Genomic DNA, 18065 nt, shown 5'->3' on the forward strand with positions numbered 1-18065 from the left:
AGGCCCCCGCGCCCCAGCGCCTTTCGGAGCCGCCGGGCCGCGTGCGCCCGAGCCCGGCTGGAGGAGCGCCCTGCGGGGGCCTGGGGCGGGGGCGTGCGGGCAGGGCGCTCCTGGCGGCGCCGGCCGGGGGAAGGTCGGCCCCGGGCGTGAATGGCGGAGACACTTCCACCTTCTGAGAGGGTCCGGGAGCACCGCGCGTTCGCAATTCCTGCCTTTGTGGGTGCCGTGCCCAGCCCGGGCCTGCTCTGTGAAGGAGCAGGGAGATGTCGGTGCCGCTGCCTCTCGTCCCCGAGGATGTTTCAGACATCCTTTGTTGTGGGGAGTAATGGCCTATGAGGGAGTCTCACGATTACAAAATCTTTGTGCCTGACAGTGAGTGTAGCCTCGAGCTATTTAATATTAAAATTACCCTTTGGCAGTTTGGGGATTCTGGAAGGAATACCGAGTGTGAAAAGTTCTGAAGAAAAGCTTGTCACCAGAATTCACCCGACCATGCGGATTCATCTTTCCTAACCAGTTTTGAAGTTTTCATACTTAGACAAAATCCTCCCATTCCGGCATTTTGTGTATGAAGGGTTAATTTGTTTTTCAAGGAGGTTGTGTAAAATGACAAACTGGAAAAAGATTACAAGAAAAGTTAATATAAGGACGTTAACACAAAAATAAGCTTGTGTGTTACATTTCTTCAAAATGTTAATGGCTATACACTTCAGATTTAATGGGCTTATGTTGCATTCTGCTTTACAAAGTTTTGACTTTTATATTCTCATATTTTGTAATGTGTACTCTCAGATATGTGGAATCCAGCATGTAACATACTAAAAAAAGCTAAGCCATTCCCTGCCTTGTCATCTGTGTTGGAACTAATGGGTAAAGATGAAACAGTTGAAAGAAAACACAAAAATCTCCTTCATTTGTTTTAACTAGTTTTCAGATATATTCATCTGACACACATGTATTACCTTGTATATTGATTATATTTTAGGGTTTTTTTGTTTGTTTGTTTGTTTGTTTGTTTTTTGCATCTGTTATAGAGTGTACTTATGCCATAAATTTTAGTTCTAAAAAAAGGTTCTCACAGTCATTTTCTGGATGTCTTAAGAGTGTTTTAAGGAGATCTCTGGAATTTTGATTTTTATGTAATAAACAAAAATAATGGGTCTAATGGTCAGAGAATAGGTTTTAGAAACAGACGTTATGGTTTCGAATCCATTTTTCTCTTAGGTGTGAGACTAGTTTTAGTCTTTTGTTTTCCTGTCTGTAAGGTAACACTACTTGCTGTTTGAGATTTCTTTTTGTATACTGAGCTCCAGTATGGAATGCTATCTTTCAGCACATGGATGTTCTTCAGGAGTTTCAGTTTTCCTTATTTCAAAATTTTGACTAGGTAACATCTTCTGATACAAAATTGCAGCCTGTGGATACTTCCTTTTAACTAAAAAAAGGAATTTAGATTTGATTAGTAGAATTGAAAACTATCAAACTTGAAAGTGTTTTACATCTCTAAAGTTTATACATGCCTTTTATTACACTTACCAGAATTCATTGTCATAGTTTGTTGATTATTTTACTCTGTAGCACAGACTAGCCTAGTGCTCAGTGTGTAGATTAGATAAGGGTGGCCTTGGGTTTGGAGGCAGAGGCAGGGCCGTATAGTCTTGGCATTAGCGCCGGGATTACAGGCTTGAGCCCTGCGCCATGGTTAAGTAAGTAAACGATTTTGTTAGTCTTTGTGCTGAGTAACTGGTTGTATTGGATGCTGTAGCATTGAACATAATCTCAGCTCATAGGTGCAGGCTCAGGATGGGCTCTTGTGCTTAATTCACTGTGCCTTGTCATTGAAGGTTTGAGTATGTCTGTCCAGTTTCTCAATGAAATGCTAAGAAACAGTGCTCCTACTGTAGTACCACAGTTTGGGCTGGTTTTGTTGTTGTTTTGTTTTTCTTTTTCTCAAGGAAACAGAAGCTAATGATTATTGAAATGTGATAGTTTACAGATCAGCAAATAAATGTTTGCTGTGACTAAACTTAATAAGCCTCATTTACAGCCAACCTTTTATTGTTCTTTGTTCCATTTGAAATTTGTAGATGAAAATGAGAGGAAAAGATATAGAAATGACAAGAGAATAGTGGAAAAAATAATGAGGAACGAATGTGAAGTGTAGAATTAAAACCCATGGCCACATTACTTCTGTGAGGATCAAGAATAATAAGTTTTGGATTGACAAGAAGAGGGAATATAGATGTGACTTAGTGATTAGCTTGGGACATATACATATTTTTTTCAGCTCTTAGAAACCAATCCCTGCTCATGTTCTAGTCCTTCATTGTCCTTATATTTTTATTTATTTTTCTTAAGATTTGTTTATCATGTATACAATGTTCTGGCTGCATGTACACCTGCAGGCCAGAAGAGAGCACCAGCTCTCATTATAGATGGTTGTGAGCCACCTTATGGTTGCTGCGAATTGAACTCAGGACCTCTGGAAGTGCTCTTAACCTCTGAGCCACTTCTCCAGCCCTGTTTTCATTGTTTTTAAAATTGTCTATGCTTCGCAAAAATTGCCTTTTTTTTTTTTTTCCCTTCTGAATTTTGTATTTTAAAATAGGGTCTTTTTGGTAGCTCAGACTGGCTTCAGACTCCACTATCTTGCTTGAGCCTCCCAAATGCGTGTTTCTAAGTGCTTGCTACCAGATTAAATTTTGTATTGATTTGTTAATGGTTTCTTAATAATCAGCCATTCAGACAGTATTGAAATTGCCCCTCCACCACACATGCAAGTATTAATTTTTTTAATTCAAAATCCAAATAAAATTTGTAACTGCAGCAGTTTATTCTAATTGCTTGAGATAGCTCATAAATTTATTTATAAGTTCCTCAGCTGCTTTTTATTTATCCAAGAAACAGTTTGTTTCTTATTTATTAAATAATAGATAAGTAATGCCTTGGTTTATGAACATTGGAATCTATACATTTTGATGTAACTTTAAATATGTGCTGAGTGGGTAAAGTTGCTTGCTGCCAAGCCCGGCAACCTCTTTGATCTCCAGAACCCACCTATTAGAAAGAGAGGGCTGGGTGTGGTGGTGCATGCCTTTAATCCCAGAAGCAGGCTGAGGTGAGTTCAGGGCCAGCCTGGTCTAGGAAGGGAATCCAGGACAGTCAAGGTTACCTAGAGAAAACTTGTCTCTAACAAACAAACAAACAAACAAAGAGACATTCTCAAACAAACAAAAACACATTCTCCCAGGCTGTCCTTAGGTCTCCACTCAAACAGCATGACACACATAGCCCTTTTGCCCCCATATGAATAAAAATGTGTTTTAAACTTATCCAGGAACAGCTAGATCTGAGTTTAGAAACTACTGAGAGAAAGGAAGAAGTGTGCAGTTACTGTTTCTGATGCAGTGTTTTCAGGGGTCACCATTAATAAAAGAACAGTTATCTGCCTAAAAGCGTTTTGTTTACTTACCTAATGTTGAATACCTGTTGCATACCAGGAGTTAGAATTTTAATTAATCTTCACAGCACATTTTTGACGTTTTTAAATTTTACTTAGGAATGTTTTGTCTGAAAGTATGTTTGTGAACTGTGTGGACAGTACCTGAGGTGACCAGAAGAGAGCGTTGGGTCTCCTGGAATTGGAGTTACTGACGGCTCTGAGCCACCTCGTTTGTGATGGGAACCAAACCTGGGTCCTCTGCAAGAGCAGCAAGTGTTCTTGTTTGCTGAGTCATCCTTAAGTATTTTTTAAAATTTCAATTTTTAAAACACATTTTGTTTGCTTAGGGCCACATCATTAATAAACAGCGGAATCAAATCGACATATTGAATATTGGATCAAAAGTTTTTTGTTATGTTAGGGTCTAAATTTTTAGACATTTTTCTGTGCTTCCTCTCTAAAATTAGTTGATAGTGTTAAGTTTTACTTATGGGAGTAAACCAGTTTTGTATGAAGTCAGTCATTGGCACTCCTCCTAGCCTGGGTGGGTATGTTCAAATCAGTGGAAATTTCCCCAAAGATTAGATTATTATGGATTTTGTAATTGGCTGACTGTCAGTAGTTAGGGAGAGTCCATGATGTAGAAAAAGAAGGGCTAAATTTGCAGTTAATGCTCTTTATTATATTGCAAATTTTCTGCCTTTTGTTTTATTTGTATTCTTTTTGACCTAGGATATAGTTGTTATATAGTCCAGTGTTGTACATAAAATGTTGCATCATTAATTTTGTGTGATTTTAAGCTCTGAGTGACAGGAAAATGAGTTCTTTCTACTCTCTTACTATTTGACAATAAATTTTCTACATTGTGGTTTTGTTTTGTTTTGTTCTGTTTTGTTCTGTTTGGCTTTTCAAGACAGGGTTTCTCTTTTAGTTAGTCCTGGCTGTCCTGGACTGCCTTGTAGACTGGGCTGGCTCAACCTCACAGAAATCTATCTGCCTCTGCATCCCTGAGTGCTGAGATTAAAGGCGTGCTGCCTCACCCGGTTTACATTGTGCTTCTTTAAATACTTAAGAATATCATGGGGATAAGATGTTTTACAATACAGTTACAGTGTCAGTAAACTTAACTGATAAAATTCTTTAGTCTGGGTTTTTGCTACAACTATTAGTGCTTTTAATAGACTTTTTTTTTTTTTCCATGCTGAAGTATAGGATAGGTGTAGGGTCAGATACTGTATGTAGTTACCATGTCTCTTTACACTTGCTGGAATGTTTATGAAAACAATTTTTTAAAGATTTATTTATTATTTATATAGTATTATGCCTGCACTTCAGAAGAGGGCACCAGATCTCATTGTAGATGGTTGTGAGCCACTGTGTCGTTGTTGGAAATTGAACTCAGGACCTTTGAAAGAACAACAAGTGCTCTTAACTTCTGAGCCATCTCTCCAGCCGCAACAGTTCTTGTTTTTCTTTTAAATAAAGTTTTTTTTAAATTATGTATACAATGTTCTATCTGCCCTGCACACCAGAAGAGGGCACTAAATCTCATTATAGATGGTTGTGAGCCACCATGTGGTTGCTGGGGATTGAACTCAGGACTCCTGGAAGAGCAACCAGTGCTCTTAACCTCTGAGCCAACTCTCCAAACCCTTGTCTGGTACCCTTGATTAAACATAGTGACAATATGCATTAGGTCTGACTTGCGTATGTCCATCAGCCCTTTATGGGTGATGCTGCTTCATCATAGGTTGGTTAAAGTGTTTGCTGTGGAGAGAAATTTGAAGACATAGAAATGTCCTGCACATCACCCACTCATTCTGGGTATAACACTTGCTCATGATTCTTGTTTAAGGTATTCTTTTAAAATGGTGATTTTCCTACTCTACCTTCTCTCCAGTTATCAGTTGGTACTCAGTGCTCAAGAAGAGCCTTTCCTTTTCAGAACCCTTGGTTTTATAGACGTCACTGTTTAGTACTTTATTACTGCTCAGTTCACTATTCTGCCTATTTCCTATTTATTTTTCTTGTCTTCCACAGTAAGAGCCCTGGTTCTCAACACCATGAAAACATTTGCTTATTTCTTCAATTCAGTAATAGTAAAGTATTTTAGGATTGTTTCTTTCATATTACTGAAAATAATAAAGTTTTGTTCTCTTTCTCAGCTCTAACAAAACTGAGCATATTTAAATTGAATAATAACTTCTTAATTATTAATTTTCTCTTCCCCCCTTAAGTAAATTGTGATTATTCATGTGAAATATGGTTATGCCAGTTTTATTTTAGATTGGATAAAGATATTTCTTCCCTTTCCATTCTCATTGATTTAATTTCATCTGCCTCCTAAGGTCAAAAACATACAAAAGATGTTCTACTTGAAATGTTCCCGTATCCTGTTAGTGTTATTAACCATTAACATTTAAAACTAACTGGTTTTCCCTACTTCATTCTTGTGTTGTAACCCATGAATAATAATAATGCTCTTCCCTCCAAAAAGAAGGATACTCTATATCAGTGATTCTCAACCTTTCCTGTTGCTGTGACCCTTTAATACAATTCCTGGTGTTGTGGTAACCCCCCCAACCATAAAATGATATTCATTGCTGCTTTATAGCTGTAGTTTTGCCATTGTAGTTTCTCTTGCCAGGTAGTTTCTCTTGGCTAATCCATTTATTTGTGAATCTGTATGTATGTACATGTTTGGGCACATGCGCATGTGTGTGTGGAGGTCAGAGAACAACCTTGGATGTTCTTGAGGTGCTGCCTATGTTTGTGTGTCCTGTAAAGTGGGGTCTCACTGAATCTAGAGTTAAGCTGGTGGCCAGTAAGTGATGCTGCTATCTCTATCCCCTGAAGCACTGACTGGGATGCCCCACGTTCTGTCTGCCTGAATTCAGGTCCTCATGTCTGTGCAGTGCAGTAAGGTTTCTTAACATGTTTTCATCATCCCCCAGCCCAGCCTTTCTCTTTTTTTGGAGACCTTGTCTCTTACTGATCTGGAACTTAACAAGTAGGTTAGGCTGACTGGCCAGTGAGACCCCCAAGTTCTGTTTGCTTGTGTTTTCCTAGCTCACAACTACACCCAGCTCTGGGAGTCAAATGTAGGTGTTGGTACTTACTGATCCATCTTCCCAGTCCTAATATATTATGTTTATTAAGTATGGCAGGGTAGGTAAGACTATCTGCCTGTGTTCAGGAGAGCATGTTTTGTAGAGGAATTTTAATTCAGAACATGGCTGCTCTGGCAAGAGATCACATCCAAAGACCTAGGTCTGTGTAATCTGGCTGGAACACAAGCACACCTTTTTAATCCAGGAGACAGAGGCAAGCAGATCTGAGTTCAAGGCCAGCCTGGTATAAAGCAAGTTTCAGGTAAAGAAAAAAGCTTAGATCCAGGCATGGTGGTACATGCCTTTAATCCCAAACAAAGAAGGGAAAGTTAGCTTGTAGAGGAAGTGCTCATGCTTGAAAGTGATGTTTGAGTGGCAAAAGAAGTGATGAATCAGAAAAAGATTTGACAGAATAGGCTAGCCCAACTCTCACAAGAAGAGAGGAAAGGGAACCTACTTAAGGGCCAGTGAGAGAAAGAGAGAGAAAGAGGAGGCAGTTTTACTGGGAGAGTTTTACAGCGAGAGGTTGAATGAGAGAACAAGCTAGCCATAGGTGAAGACGGAATGAGCCAGAGAATAAGGAGACAGAAGATTAGTAAAGATTGCTGGAGTTAGTTTAAGGCCAAGCAGAGCAGAGCAATTCAGGGGCTGAGAGAGAAGCCAAATTTGTCAGCTGGAAGAGGAGTTTGAGCCAGAACAGCTGAGTTTCACCAGCCAGCCCAGAGTTCAGAAAGAACAAGAAAGGGTGAACATTTAAGTCTCAGAGGCAGAAAACATTCCAGCCTAGGTTAGAATGGAGGCTGGAGGCTTCCAGGACTAGGCCTAGGTTAGCAGACAGGCAGTAAGCCTCGGAGACTGTAGTTGAAACAGGTGAATAAAAGTTCCTTTTACAATCTTTTATAATCAAATTAATGGTGTGCTGTGGAGATGAATTATTTACGTAGAATATATTCCTAAAAAATAAAGTTATCTGTTTATTGTACTTATTTTTTTCAGAAGGCTGTTTTCCTGGGAATAATAATCATTAGATTACTGCTATTTGGGGTTGTTAGTATATAGTCCTATGGTGGTTTGTCCCTAGCATTGCATGGGAGCAATGATCTTAGTTTTTGTGTGTGTCTGCATGTCATGTGTATGTAGGTGCCTGAAAACAGCCAGAAAAAGCCTTCAGATCCTCTGAAGATGGAGTTGTGTTTGTGAGCTGCTTCAAGCAGGTGCTGGGAACCAAACCTGGGTCATTAACAGGAGTAGCAAATGCTCTTAGCAGCCAAGCCATCTCTCTCCAGCCCCCATCTTTGTCTTTTAAGTATTAGATCTGAAGCCATGATGTTAATCTATCTTTTCAAGTATCAGGAAAGTCAATGCTACTTTTAATGATGCCAAGTAGTGCTTCTGATTGTGTTTGCTTGGACATTTTCATAAAAATGACACATTTTGGCAGTTTTTCTTCTAACATGGTACTTACCTGACCCATGCTGGTGACACCTAAATTATAACTCTTCCTCTTTTGTAAAACACAGCATAACAGAACTAATGGCGGTAAGGAGTTAGCAGAATGGATCTGTCTACAAGTAGGAGAGACCAACAGATAAGATAGAAGAAAGCACAGAATTGATATTTTTGTGATTAAATAAAAAATTGGACTGTTAACGGACTATTTTCTTAGCTGTGTCCTTAAGTGTCAAGGTGAACTGATATATTTTACAATTGTTGCTAACAGAATAGCATAAATTAAGAAAGGGGAAGCCGGCAGTGGTGGCACACACCTTTAATCCCAGCAGTTGGGAGGCAGAGGCAGAGGCAGAGGCAGGCAGATTTCTGTGAGTTCGAGGCCAGCCTGGGCTACAAAGAGAGTCCAGGATAGCCAGTACTTTGAAGAGAAACCCTGTCTGGGGTTGGGGAGGGGAGATAGAGGAAATAGACCTAAAAAAGAAAAATTTAAAAATATTTTTCTTTTGTTATGAGTTCATAGAAAACTTTTCTTTGGGTGTTGTTTATAGGGTATTTTTACTTTTTTCTTGCTTTTGGTGGAGGGTAAAGAACTTTAAAAAATCATTAGAAAAAAGCTATAAGATAAATTTACTATACATATCTGGGACATAGTATGAAACAACAGTGAGGGCAGGGGTTATAGGTTCTGTGTTCATGTGTGGTTACTTCCTGTCTGTACTCTGAGGATTGATATGTAGTCTTCATGTCCTTTACTTTCAGGGGTTTGTGTATCTAAGGTGAGAGATGACTATTAAACAGCACTGCAAAGCATGAGACTCAGTCTGCACAGTGAGCCCCAGCACAGCCAGAGATATACAGAGAAGCCCTGTCTTCAAAAACAAAATAATATAATAATAACAACAATGATAGTAATAACAGTAATTGATATAAATCCACTTCTAGTTACATATACAAAAATAAAAGAAAATGTCAGAATTTCACTTTACTCTAGTGATGGCTCTGTCTCTCTATCTATCAACAGTGGGAAGTTTACACATTGTATTTTTGACTGGACTAAAGCTCGCTGTAGCCTAGTCTGGCCTTAGTTTGTCCCAGTCCACCTGGCTTAGGCCTTTGAGTGTAAGGAGAGCGGTGTGAACCATCATGCTCAGATGGACTCTTGTGCCGCCCTTAATACTGCTGGAATCAGGTGATTTTTCTGCAGGTATGCACCACTATGGCTGCGTCTTGGCAATGATTTTGCTAGTAAAGATTTTATTTGCTACTTTTTATTTTTATGCATTAGATATATACCTAGGAGTAAAAACTTAATTGTGCTAGTTGTGATGGTGTGTGCCCTTAATCCCAGCCCTTGGCGGGGCTGAGACAGCCAGATCTCAGTCTGGTCTGAAAAAATGAGTTCCTGGATAACAAGGTCTGTTACATAAAGGAACCCTGTCTTGAAAAACAAGCAAGCAAGCAAGCAAGAAAAAGTCAATATTTAATTATATTGGTATTCAAAGAGGTTAGCTAAAAGCTCAGAGATTAATGTAGGTTAATTTATCCGGGTTTATTTAATGGATAGTTGGCTATCCATACTTTCTTCTGGGTGAACAAACCTCTTATTACTAGAGCTCTTAGAATTAAATATTAAAAGGCTATTATAATGGCTATCTTGCTTTATTGGCTCTTTATGTTAATGCCAATTTCTTTTTGCCTTTTGGTTCCTGTTTTTGTTCGTGTTCAGGTTTAGCAGTATCACTCTCATAATACGTGTTTGTTTTCTTTTGTAAGATTTAATTTTATTTTGTGTCATTGTGTTTTGCTAGCATGCATGCATGTGCACACAGCGTGTGCCGTCCAGAAGAGGGTGTCAGATTCCCCCGGATTTGAGCAGTGGATTGTTGAATTCTGATCCCTGAATGGGTCTTTGCCATGGCTTTTAAGTGCGGAGCCATCTCTCCAGCCCCAGAAGCTTTTTTTTTTTCCCTTTGTTAGGGGCATAACTTAATTATTTTTTTAATCAGAGGCCTTAAAGAATAGAGTTTGTAAACTGGCTGCTGTCTATATTCTGTGAATTTATCATGTATATTACTGTGAGGTCAGAATGCTAAGAACTTAAGGAATACATAGTGTTTTGCTTACATGTAGTTCTTTTCAGTTTAAAATTGTTCATAGTTACATACAGTAATTAGATGGCTGATAAATCTGTACCATTTGTGTTTTACTTGGGAGGAAGAAACAGTATTTAAAATAATTTGTGCTTCTCGTGGTGTAAGAGCAATCTTCATCAACTGCGGAAAATGGTATAGAAAGTCAGACTAGGGACTGGAGAGATTGTCAGTCAGTAAAATGCTTGTAGAGAAAGCATGAGGACCTGAGTTTGATCCGCTATCACCCAGGTACAGAAAATAAAATTCAGAGCTAGGGAGGCAGAAACAGGAGAATCTCTATGGTTCACTGGCAAGCCACAATGGTGAGCTCCAGGTTCAGCGAGAGACTGTTTCTTGAAAAATAAGGTTGGGGGGGGGGGGTGGGGGGGTGGGTAGGGTCTGTAATCCTAGTATGTGTGAGGCAAGCAGGTCTCTGTAAGTTTGAGGCCAGTCAGAGATGCATAGTGAGTCCCTGTCTCAAAAAGAAAAAAAAATGGTTTAGGTGGAAAATGATTGAGGACAGCTTCCATACATGCATGCACACACAAACACACCAAATGCAAATAAAAAAATTAAAAGAATAGATAAAAACTGCTTACCTAAACAGTGCTTATTTTTAAGGAGCAGGTGAAAACAAAGTTGTTCTTAGGACTGAGTCTGCCATAACAGAGGTAAACTGGTTTAATGATGTGTGATTTCTGGAATTTGTTACAAATAACATTTTTAAAATAGTGGATTTGGATCTGCTGTTGGTGAATTCATAGCCCGGGCAATTTTTATTTTTCTGTTTTATTCTAACTTGAAATCTGAGGATTGGGGAGATACCTCAGTAGGTAACACTTCCCACACAAACATGAAGATCTGAGTTGAGATCTCTAGAACTCATGTAAAGCTGGTTGTGATATATAGCTTCTGTAATCTCAGAACTCCGAATGGGCGATAGGGAGTGGAGGTAACAATATCCCCAGAAGGTATTGGGCTGGCCAGCCTGGCATATGCAGTCATAAACAGCCAAAGACCCTGTCTCAAACAAGGTAGTCCTCTGGCCTCCATATTTGTGGTGTGGCCAGCACATACCCACATTCATTCACATCCACATGCATACATTGATGCATGCAAAGCTTTAAAAACTTAGGAATGTACATTAATAATGATGACTTTGATTGTGATCTTTCAAATACTTCAACAAATATTTGAGGTTCCTCTGAATAGGGTTTTATATACTTGTGAGAAAAATCTTAGGGTGAACTTAATAGCTTCACTTGATGCATTGTTGAGAGAGGCATGCATTTTATTATTAACACAGAACATAAGCTAGAGATACCAAAAGTGGTTCAAGCAATAATTAAGAAAGGTTGTTGAGACTTACTTGGGCTTAGTGGTCACCGAAAATTTGATGGAAGCTGACCATTTAGAATAAATATACAATCAAATAGTTCACTGACCACAGCAAATTGTTTTCTTTAATGGAAAGAGAAAGTTACAAAAGCCTAGCTGGAATAAATGCCTGGTAAATTACAAAGGTAGAGGGAGATTGGCAGATTGGTTGGACATTACACATGAAGACAAGAAATAAAAGAACGGGATCCTCTTAGATGCTTGAACAGGAATAATGTAAAAATTAAGAATGTCTTTTTACAAAAATGAAAGGGTGAGGGGGTAGCTCAGTGGTAGAGTGCTTGTTAATTAGGTCTTGGCTCTGGGAAAATGTGTTGGTGTTATGCAAAATGGTTGAGGGGGATGCTAACCAAATAAATATTTTACCCAAATATATTTTTATCTTACTGTTAACCTTAAGTAAAGCATGAGAACTTGAACCAGAACCTAATAAAACCTTTGATTGGGGTTAGAAAGAGAATTTAGGTTTTCCCAGCACTTATTTGGGCAGCTCACAGACACCTGTAACTAGTTCAGAGTGATCTGATTCCTCTAGCTTCCTCAAGCACTCATACTTACATGTATGTAATTGAACACACATGTAATTACATAGTTACATGTATGTAATTTAAAAATAACAACAATAAGTCTTAAATATATGGAAGAGGGAAGGCGCTTGTTCTGGCGCTGACCTTGGTCCTGAACGATAGCCGCCATGCTGCTTCTCTCAAAAGTTGGTTAGACTGGGTGGTGTAGTAACGTGAGGTTGATTGGTAACTACTTCGAGCAAATTTAATGTTTGGGACCTGCAGGATAGTGTTGTTCACGTACGTGAGTGGTTGTGAGTCTTGATTGTGGGGCTAAATTAAGTCTGAATTTGATTTGGATGCCAATCCCAGCATCAGATGTCTATGTATTACTTAATCTCTCAGTGTAAAACTGTACTTATCTCTGGGACTTGTGAGAACTAAATGGTACAGTATATCCATGTAAACTACTTAGAACAGCAAGTAAAACATGGACATTGTCTATTAAGTTAGTCATTGTTACCTCTGTATTTGTCTGTATTCTCAACAATAGAAAGATCAGGACAACTGGTTTTGTTGTTATATGTTGTGTTGTATGTTATGAAGAGTTCCATGCCATCGCTCTTGCTTTGTTAGACTTTGTAATTAGATTCTTGCTGACACAATTTTTCTTTACCAGAAACAACTGTTCAATAACAGGATTATGAGTATAGTTTAATTGCCATGTAGAAATTTAGCAGATGTGAAGGTTGATTCCAAGGAAGAATGTATCCTACCAAAATGGGTCTAAATAAAAGTTTAAAGTTACGATTCTTTCTTTGTTCATATGTCTGATCACACTAGTGTGTGTTCGTTTCTGAGAATCTTAATGCCTTCATCTTTTTTTTTTCAGTAAAAAGCACAAAATAAATCCTCAGTCTTTTTCAAGATTATGTAAAAGACTTGTGAATTACATCTCAGCACCTAGGACAGCACCCAGCGCAGCACATCCTGCTCAGCAAATGTACATGAACTCTGGCTTGAGGTTTGGGGTTTGTGTTCTGAATTCAGAAAAGAAGAGAAAGTTTTAGGGGAACTTTTAAATCTTTGTAAGCCCTTACTCTTTAAAAGTCTATGCAGTGCAAAATGGTATCATGGCTTGATTTCAAAATGTTTTACTCTGGCTGTAGAATCCACTTCATGAAGTAGTTTGAGTTAAAATGATCTAATATTTGTGTTTTAACTTTCAGCTTTGTGTTATTCTTGGAAAATTTCGCACCACTTGTGAATTCCTTGAGCCTGGGCATTGCAAACCCACTTCTGTTGGGCCCGTCTCCTTTGCGCTTTGCTCAGATTAAGACTCAATTGGCCCTTCAGCAGCTGAATGCCGTTGCCTCATATGGTTCAACACCACCTTATACTTTATTAAATCAGGCATTCTTGAAAGTAGCCATGTCGAGACCCAGGTTTAATCCTCGAGGGACCTTTCCACTTCAAAGGCCACGAGCACCTAATCCTCCTGGGATGAGGCCTCCAGGACCATTTGTGAGGCCTGGATCTATGGGTCTTCCAAGATTTTACCCAGCAGGGAGAGCCCGTGGAATTCCACACAGATTTCCTGGCCAGGAATCTTATCAGAACATGGGACCACAGAGAATGAATGTTCAGGTAACCCAACACCGAACTGATCCAAGATTAACCAAAGAAAAGTTGGATTTTCATGAAGCACAGCAAAAGAAGGGGAAGCCCCATGGTAGTCGGTGGGATGATGAGCCTCATGGGACTCCGCCAGTGGGAGTGAAACCGAGCTCTGTGACGCAGGTCGCAGAGCAGAGTCCTAAGGCCCAGAGCCGCTACACGAAGGAGAGTGCCTCAAGTATCTTAGCGAGTTTTGGATTATCAAATGAAGACCTAGAAGAACTTAGTCGCTACCCTGATGAACAGCTAACTCCTGAAAATATGCCATTAATATTGAGGGATATAAGAATGCGGAAAATGAGGCGCCGATTACCTAATTTACCTTCTCATAGCAGGAGTAAGGAAACACTTGGTAATGAAGCAGTTTCAAGTAATGTAATTGATTATGGGCATGCAAGCAAATATGGTTATACAGAAGATCCACTTGAAGTACGTATTTATGATCCTGAAATTCCCACTGATGAGGTCAAGAATGAATTTCGGTCACAGCAGAGCACAACTGTTTCCACTCCAAATGTGATATGTAATTCTGTGTTTCCTGTTGAAGATGTATTTCGTCAGATGGACTTCCCTGGTGAGTCCTCCAATCAGTCTTTTTTCCCAGTTGAGAGTGGAAGCAAGATGTCAGGCTTACACATTTCAGGACAGTCAGTCCTTGAACCTGTAAAATCCATCAGCCAGTCTATTAGCCAAACAGTTAGCCAGACAACGAGCCAGTCTCTGATTACTTCATCTGTGAACCAGCCACCCTTTTCATCTGAATTAATTTCAGTTTTAAGCCAGAGAGAGCGGATCCCACCTAAGCCTGTGATCAGTTCAGCTGATGCACATGTTGGACCTAAAGGAAGTAAAAAGAGTTACCAGTCAGAGGCTGACCTTCCCATTCGGTCTCCCTTTGGGATTGTGAAAGCTTCATGGCTACCAAAGTTTACACAAGCTGATGCCCCGAAAATGAAGAGACTGCCAACCCCTTCTATGATGAATGATTATTATGCAGCGTCTCCAAGAATATTTCCACATTTGTGTTCTCTGTGTAACGTAGAATGTAGTCATTTGAAGGTGAGTGTTTTTTAAAAGATTGCTGTACAATGATGCTCAGCGCCCAGTTTTTCTCTAAATTCTGTTATGTGTGCTGCTGTTAACAAAGCATTAAGTAAGTGACAGTTTAATTGCAACTCCTTCACCTACTTGTAATCATAGGTAACCTTAGTACTGAAATGGATGTTAGGTTTTCTGCATCTTGTTACTTGGCGTACTATATAGTTTGCCATTTATTTTGAACTTTTCGTTATCCCACTTATAGAGTATCACATTTATATAAAATTGTGTATTTATAGTAGTGCTACATGAAACAGTATATTTAAGACTTATTAGCATAAAAATATAAAATTCATTTGTACTGTACACTTTTAAAGGACAGTATATCTTAAAGCCATGCATATACCTGTTCTAAGCTAAAGAACTTGATATTGCTTTACATGTTTCTGATTTTGTATGGACCAGTAATTTTTAAAAGAATTTCATAGTAGATGATTCAGGATGTAGTGATGATTATGGAACCAGCCATGAACTCAGGAAATAGAGTAAAATGATAGAAATTTAAAGAGTTAAGTCCAAAATATATGCATAAGGTACCTTTGTGGTCAGTGTAGACGGGAGGAAAATTTTGCACAGGTGCTGAGGTATATGGTATTGTGTAGTAACTGCTGGTACATTTCAGCAGGGTCCACCACCACTCCCTTTTTAAACATGCATGTAGAGGAACCACTGACTTTTTTGTTTACTAATACAGTTTATAGATAAGCATAGTGGGCAGAATGGAATACACTTTAATGAGCTTTAATTAAGCTTTAGCCTTAAATTGGCTGGGTGTCTTGAAGAGGCTTACATATGTGGAGGTTTTAGATCTCTTGTTATTCTTTTTTTCCTCCTGTGAATGCTGCCATTTTATTGTCTTTGTATTCATTTATTAGGTTTCCGTCAGTAGTCTAAAACCTGAATTGATTGCTCTTGTCTTCAGGTTAACTGTAGAAAAGAAAGCATCATTGGGGCTGGGAGTGTAGGTCAGGGGCAGAGCACATGTTTAGCACATACCAGGCCCTTGGTTCAGTCAGAAACCAGCAATCTATCCATTTTAGACAAATATGCCGAATTTTAATACAGTAGTAGTTGACTTATTCCACCAGAGGGAATAGAGCCATTTGCCACACAGAAAAAAATCTCACAGTAATTCATTCATAGCGCTTTGTAATCTCTAGCAATTCTGGACTGAATGTTGGGTGCTCTTTGTTATTATAACTGGTTCTACCACTAACTCCTCCATTTCTTTTAAACTCTTAATCAGTCATAATGAGTTGAAGAAAATACATCTTAAAGAACTCGTGAAGTTTTTATTTTGTATTGTAGAAAAGGTATTTCTTTATCTATTATGTATTCACTGATTTAGTTTTATCTGTGATTGTCCAGTAGATGCTGGTGCAGAAATAAAGAACTATAAAATTTAATTGTTTTATAAAGCAGTTTATACAGTCTCACTTGGGGAACATATATATATATATATATATATACACACACACACACACTATATATATGTGTGTGTATATGTATATATATATATATATATATACATATATATATAACATGTCCTAAAAGTTAGAAACAAATGGCTTGGGGATGTTTAACCATTTGTGCATGCCATGGGGAGAGATAGTCTTACTTTTACCTTGATTTCAGGTACGTAGTGGTCAGGCCCGCATCACAATGCCTGTAGAGTAGCCAGCAGTTTGTGATGAAGATGGAAAGCATAAATATGCTCATGGTATCAGAAGACTTTTATAGTCTAGCTAATTAAGACTGATGAGTGACAGTTACCAGATGTACTAAGTTTGTTTATAATAGAATGGTCTGGAAAGGAACTCTTTATATAGTAGTTTGAAGACAGTTTTGAATGATGAGGTGGGTTAAATATTTCTGTCTAAAGAGGAAGAATAGCATTCTGGATGGGAGCAGCAACATTCAGAGAGGCAAAGAGAAGGCCTTATGGTAGGAGACAGTGAAGAACATACTAGAAATAAATATGCAAGGCCTTGAGAAGCTGTTTGTCAATTTAGATTGTATGTGAAAGACATTGGGGAGCTAATTAAAATTTTTGGTATGTGAAGCAACACATAGAAAATGTTTGGGGGAGATTTAAGTGTAGATGAATAGGAAAAAGGGAGTTTCGGTAGGCCACTTGACTGGAAGCTTCCTTAGTTATTCAAGTGTAAAGTGGAGAAGCCTGGGTTAATAAGAGAGAATAAAATTTTAAGATCATTTAAAAATACCTCTTTTGGATTGTAGAGATGACTCAATGAGTAGAAGCACTTGGCACACAAGTGTGAGCACCGGCGTTCAGTTCCTCAGGATCCATGTCAAAGCTTGATGGTCAAATAGCATGAACATCTGCAGCACTCCTGTTGGGGAATGAGTAGATAGAAATCAGAAAACTCTCCAAAAGCTGGCAGGCCAGCTAGCCTGGTGTATGCAGTGAAAAACAGCAGAGCCTTTGTCTCAAGGTGGAAAGGAGGACTGACCTCCAAGGTTGTCTCCTGACTTCCACAAGTTTGCCGTGGCTTGTATGCTGCTGAGTGAAGACACATTGTACATGTGTGCACGTGCTTGGCTGTGTAGATATTGATGCCCATATATGTGTACATGTGTGCATAGCTTTCCCCACTCGCAGTCTTTACAATCAGCTAAAAGACCGAGGCTCCTCAATTAAAGAATTTCTCCCTGCTTGATGGACAGTGAAAGCATGTGAGTGTGGATTTAGATGCGCATGTTGCCACTTGTCCCCATAGTAGACCGATTGCCTTATGTATATGTGTGGGTGTGTGACACTAGAGATATGTAGCCAGGAATTGGGAGCTTCTCATTTCAGGCTTTTTCCTGCCAAGTAAATCCTACAATATCTGCTTTCTGTCTTTAGTCTTTAAAACTATAGCCTGAGGCATACTTTGAAAATGCAACAATAGAATGTGGAATGTGTTTCCTCACAAATTGGGGTTCTGGCTGCAAAGGAATTTGCCTTGATTTCCTATGTCCTGATTGAAATAACTTGATTCAAACAAAATGTCCCAGTTTATCTATTTATTTATATATTTTGTGTTTGTGCATGTGGGCACATGTGTCCATGGTGAGTTTGTGGAGGTCAGAATATTGTGAAAGTTAGGCTCCCTCCTTTCATCATGTGGGGTCAGGTTGGGATTGAACTCTGGCCATTGGGCAACAAACCTCTTCTATTCTTCCTTCCTCCCTTCCTTTCCTTCCTTCCTTCCTTCCTTCCTTCCTTCCTTCCTTCCTTCCTTCC

General features: G+C 38.9%; 1 protein-coding gene across 8 annotated transcripts in view; it reads left to right on the plus strand.

Annotated features, from left to right (window-relative positions):
• The window catches only part of Znf638 (zinc finger protein 638), a 93077-nt gene that overhangs the window by 18680 nt on the left and 56332 nt on the right, over positions 1-18065 (plus strand). For 4 of the 8 annotated variants that reach the window (XM_055596316.1, XM_055596317.1, XM_055596318.1 and 1 more), the window contains exon 1: positions 13401-14776. In XM_055596316.1, the coding sequence (XP_055452291.1) occupies positions 13472-14776 (1305 nt within the window). In that variant the 5' untranslated portion in view covers positions 13401-13471. Of the gene's footprint in view, positions 1-12932; positions 13044-13269; positions 14777-18065 lie in introns of those variants that run through there. The other 4 variants (XM_055596319.1, XM_055596320.1, XM_055596322.1 and 1 more) reach the window with 2 other exon arrangements.

This window comes from Psammomys obesus, unplaced genomic scaffold, assembly GCF_907164565.1.
Source record: "Psammomys obesus unplaced genomic scaffold, mPsaObe1.curated_primary_1811, whole genome shotgun sequence".
In the NCBI taxonomy this organism is placed as follows: domain Eukaryota; kingdom Metazoa; phylum Chordata; class Mammalia; order Rodentia; family Muridae; genus Psammomys; species Psammomys obesus.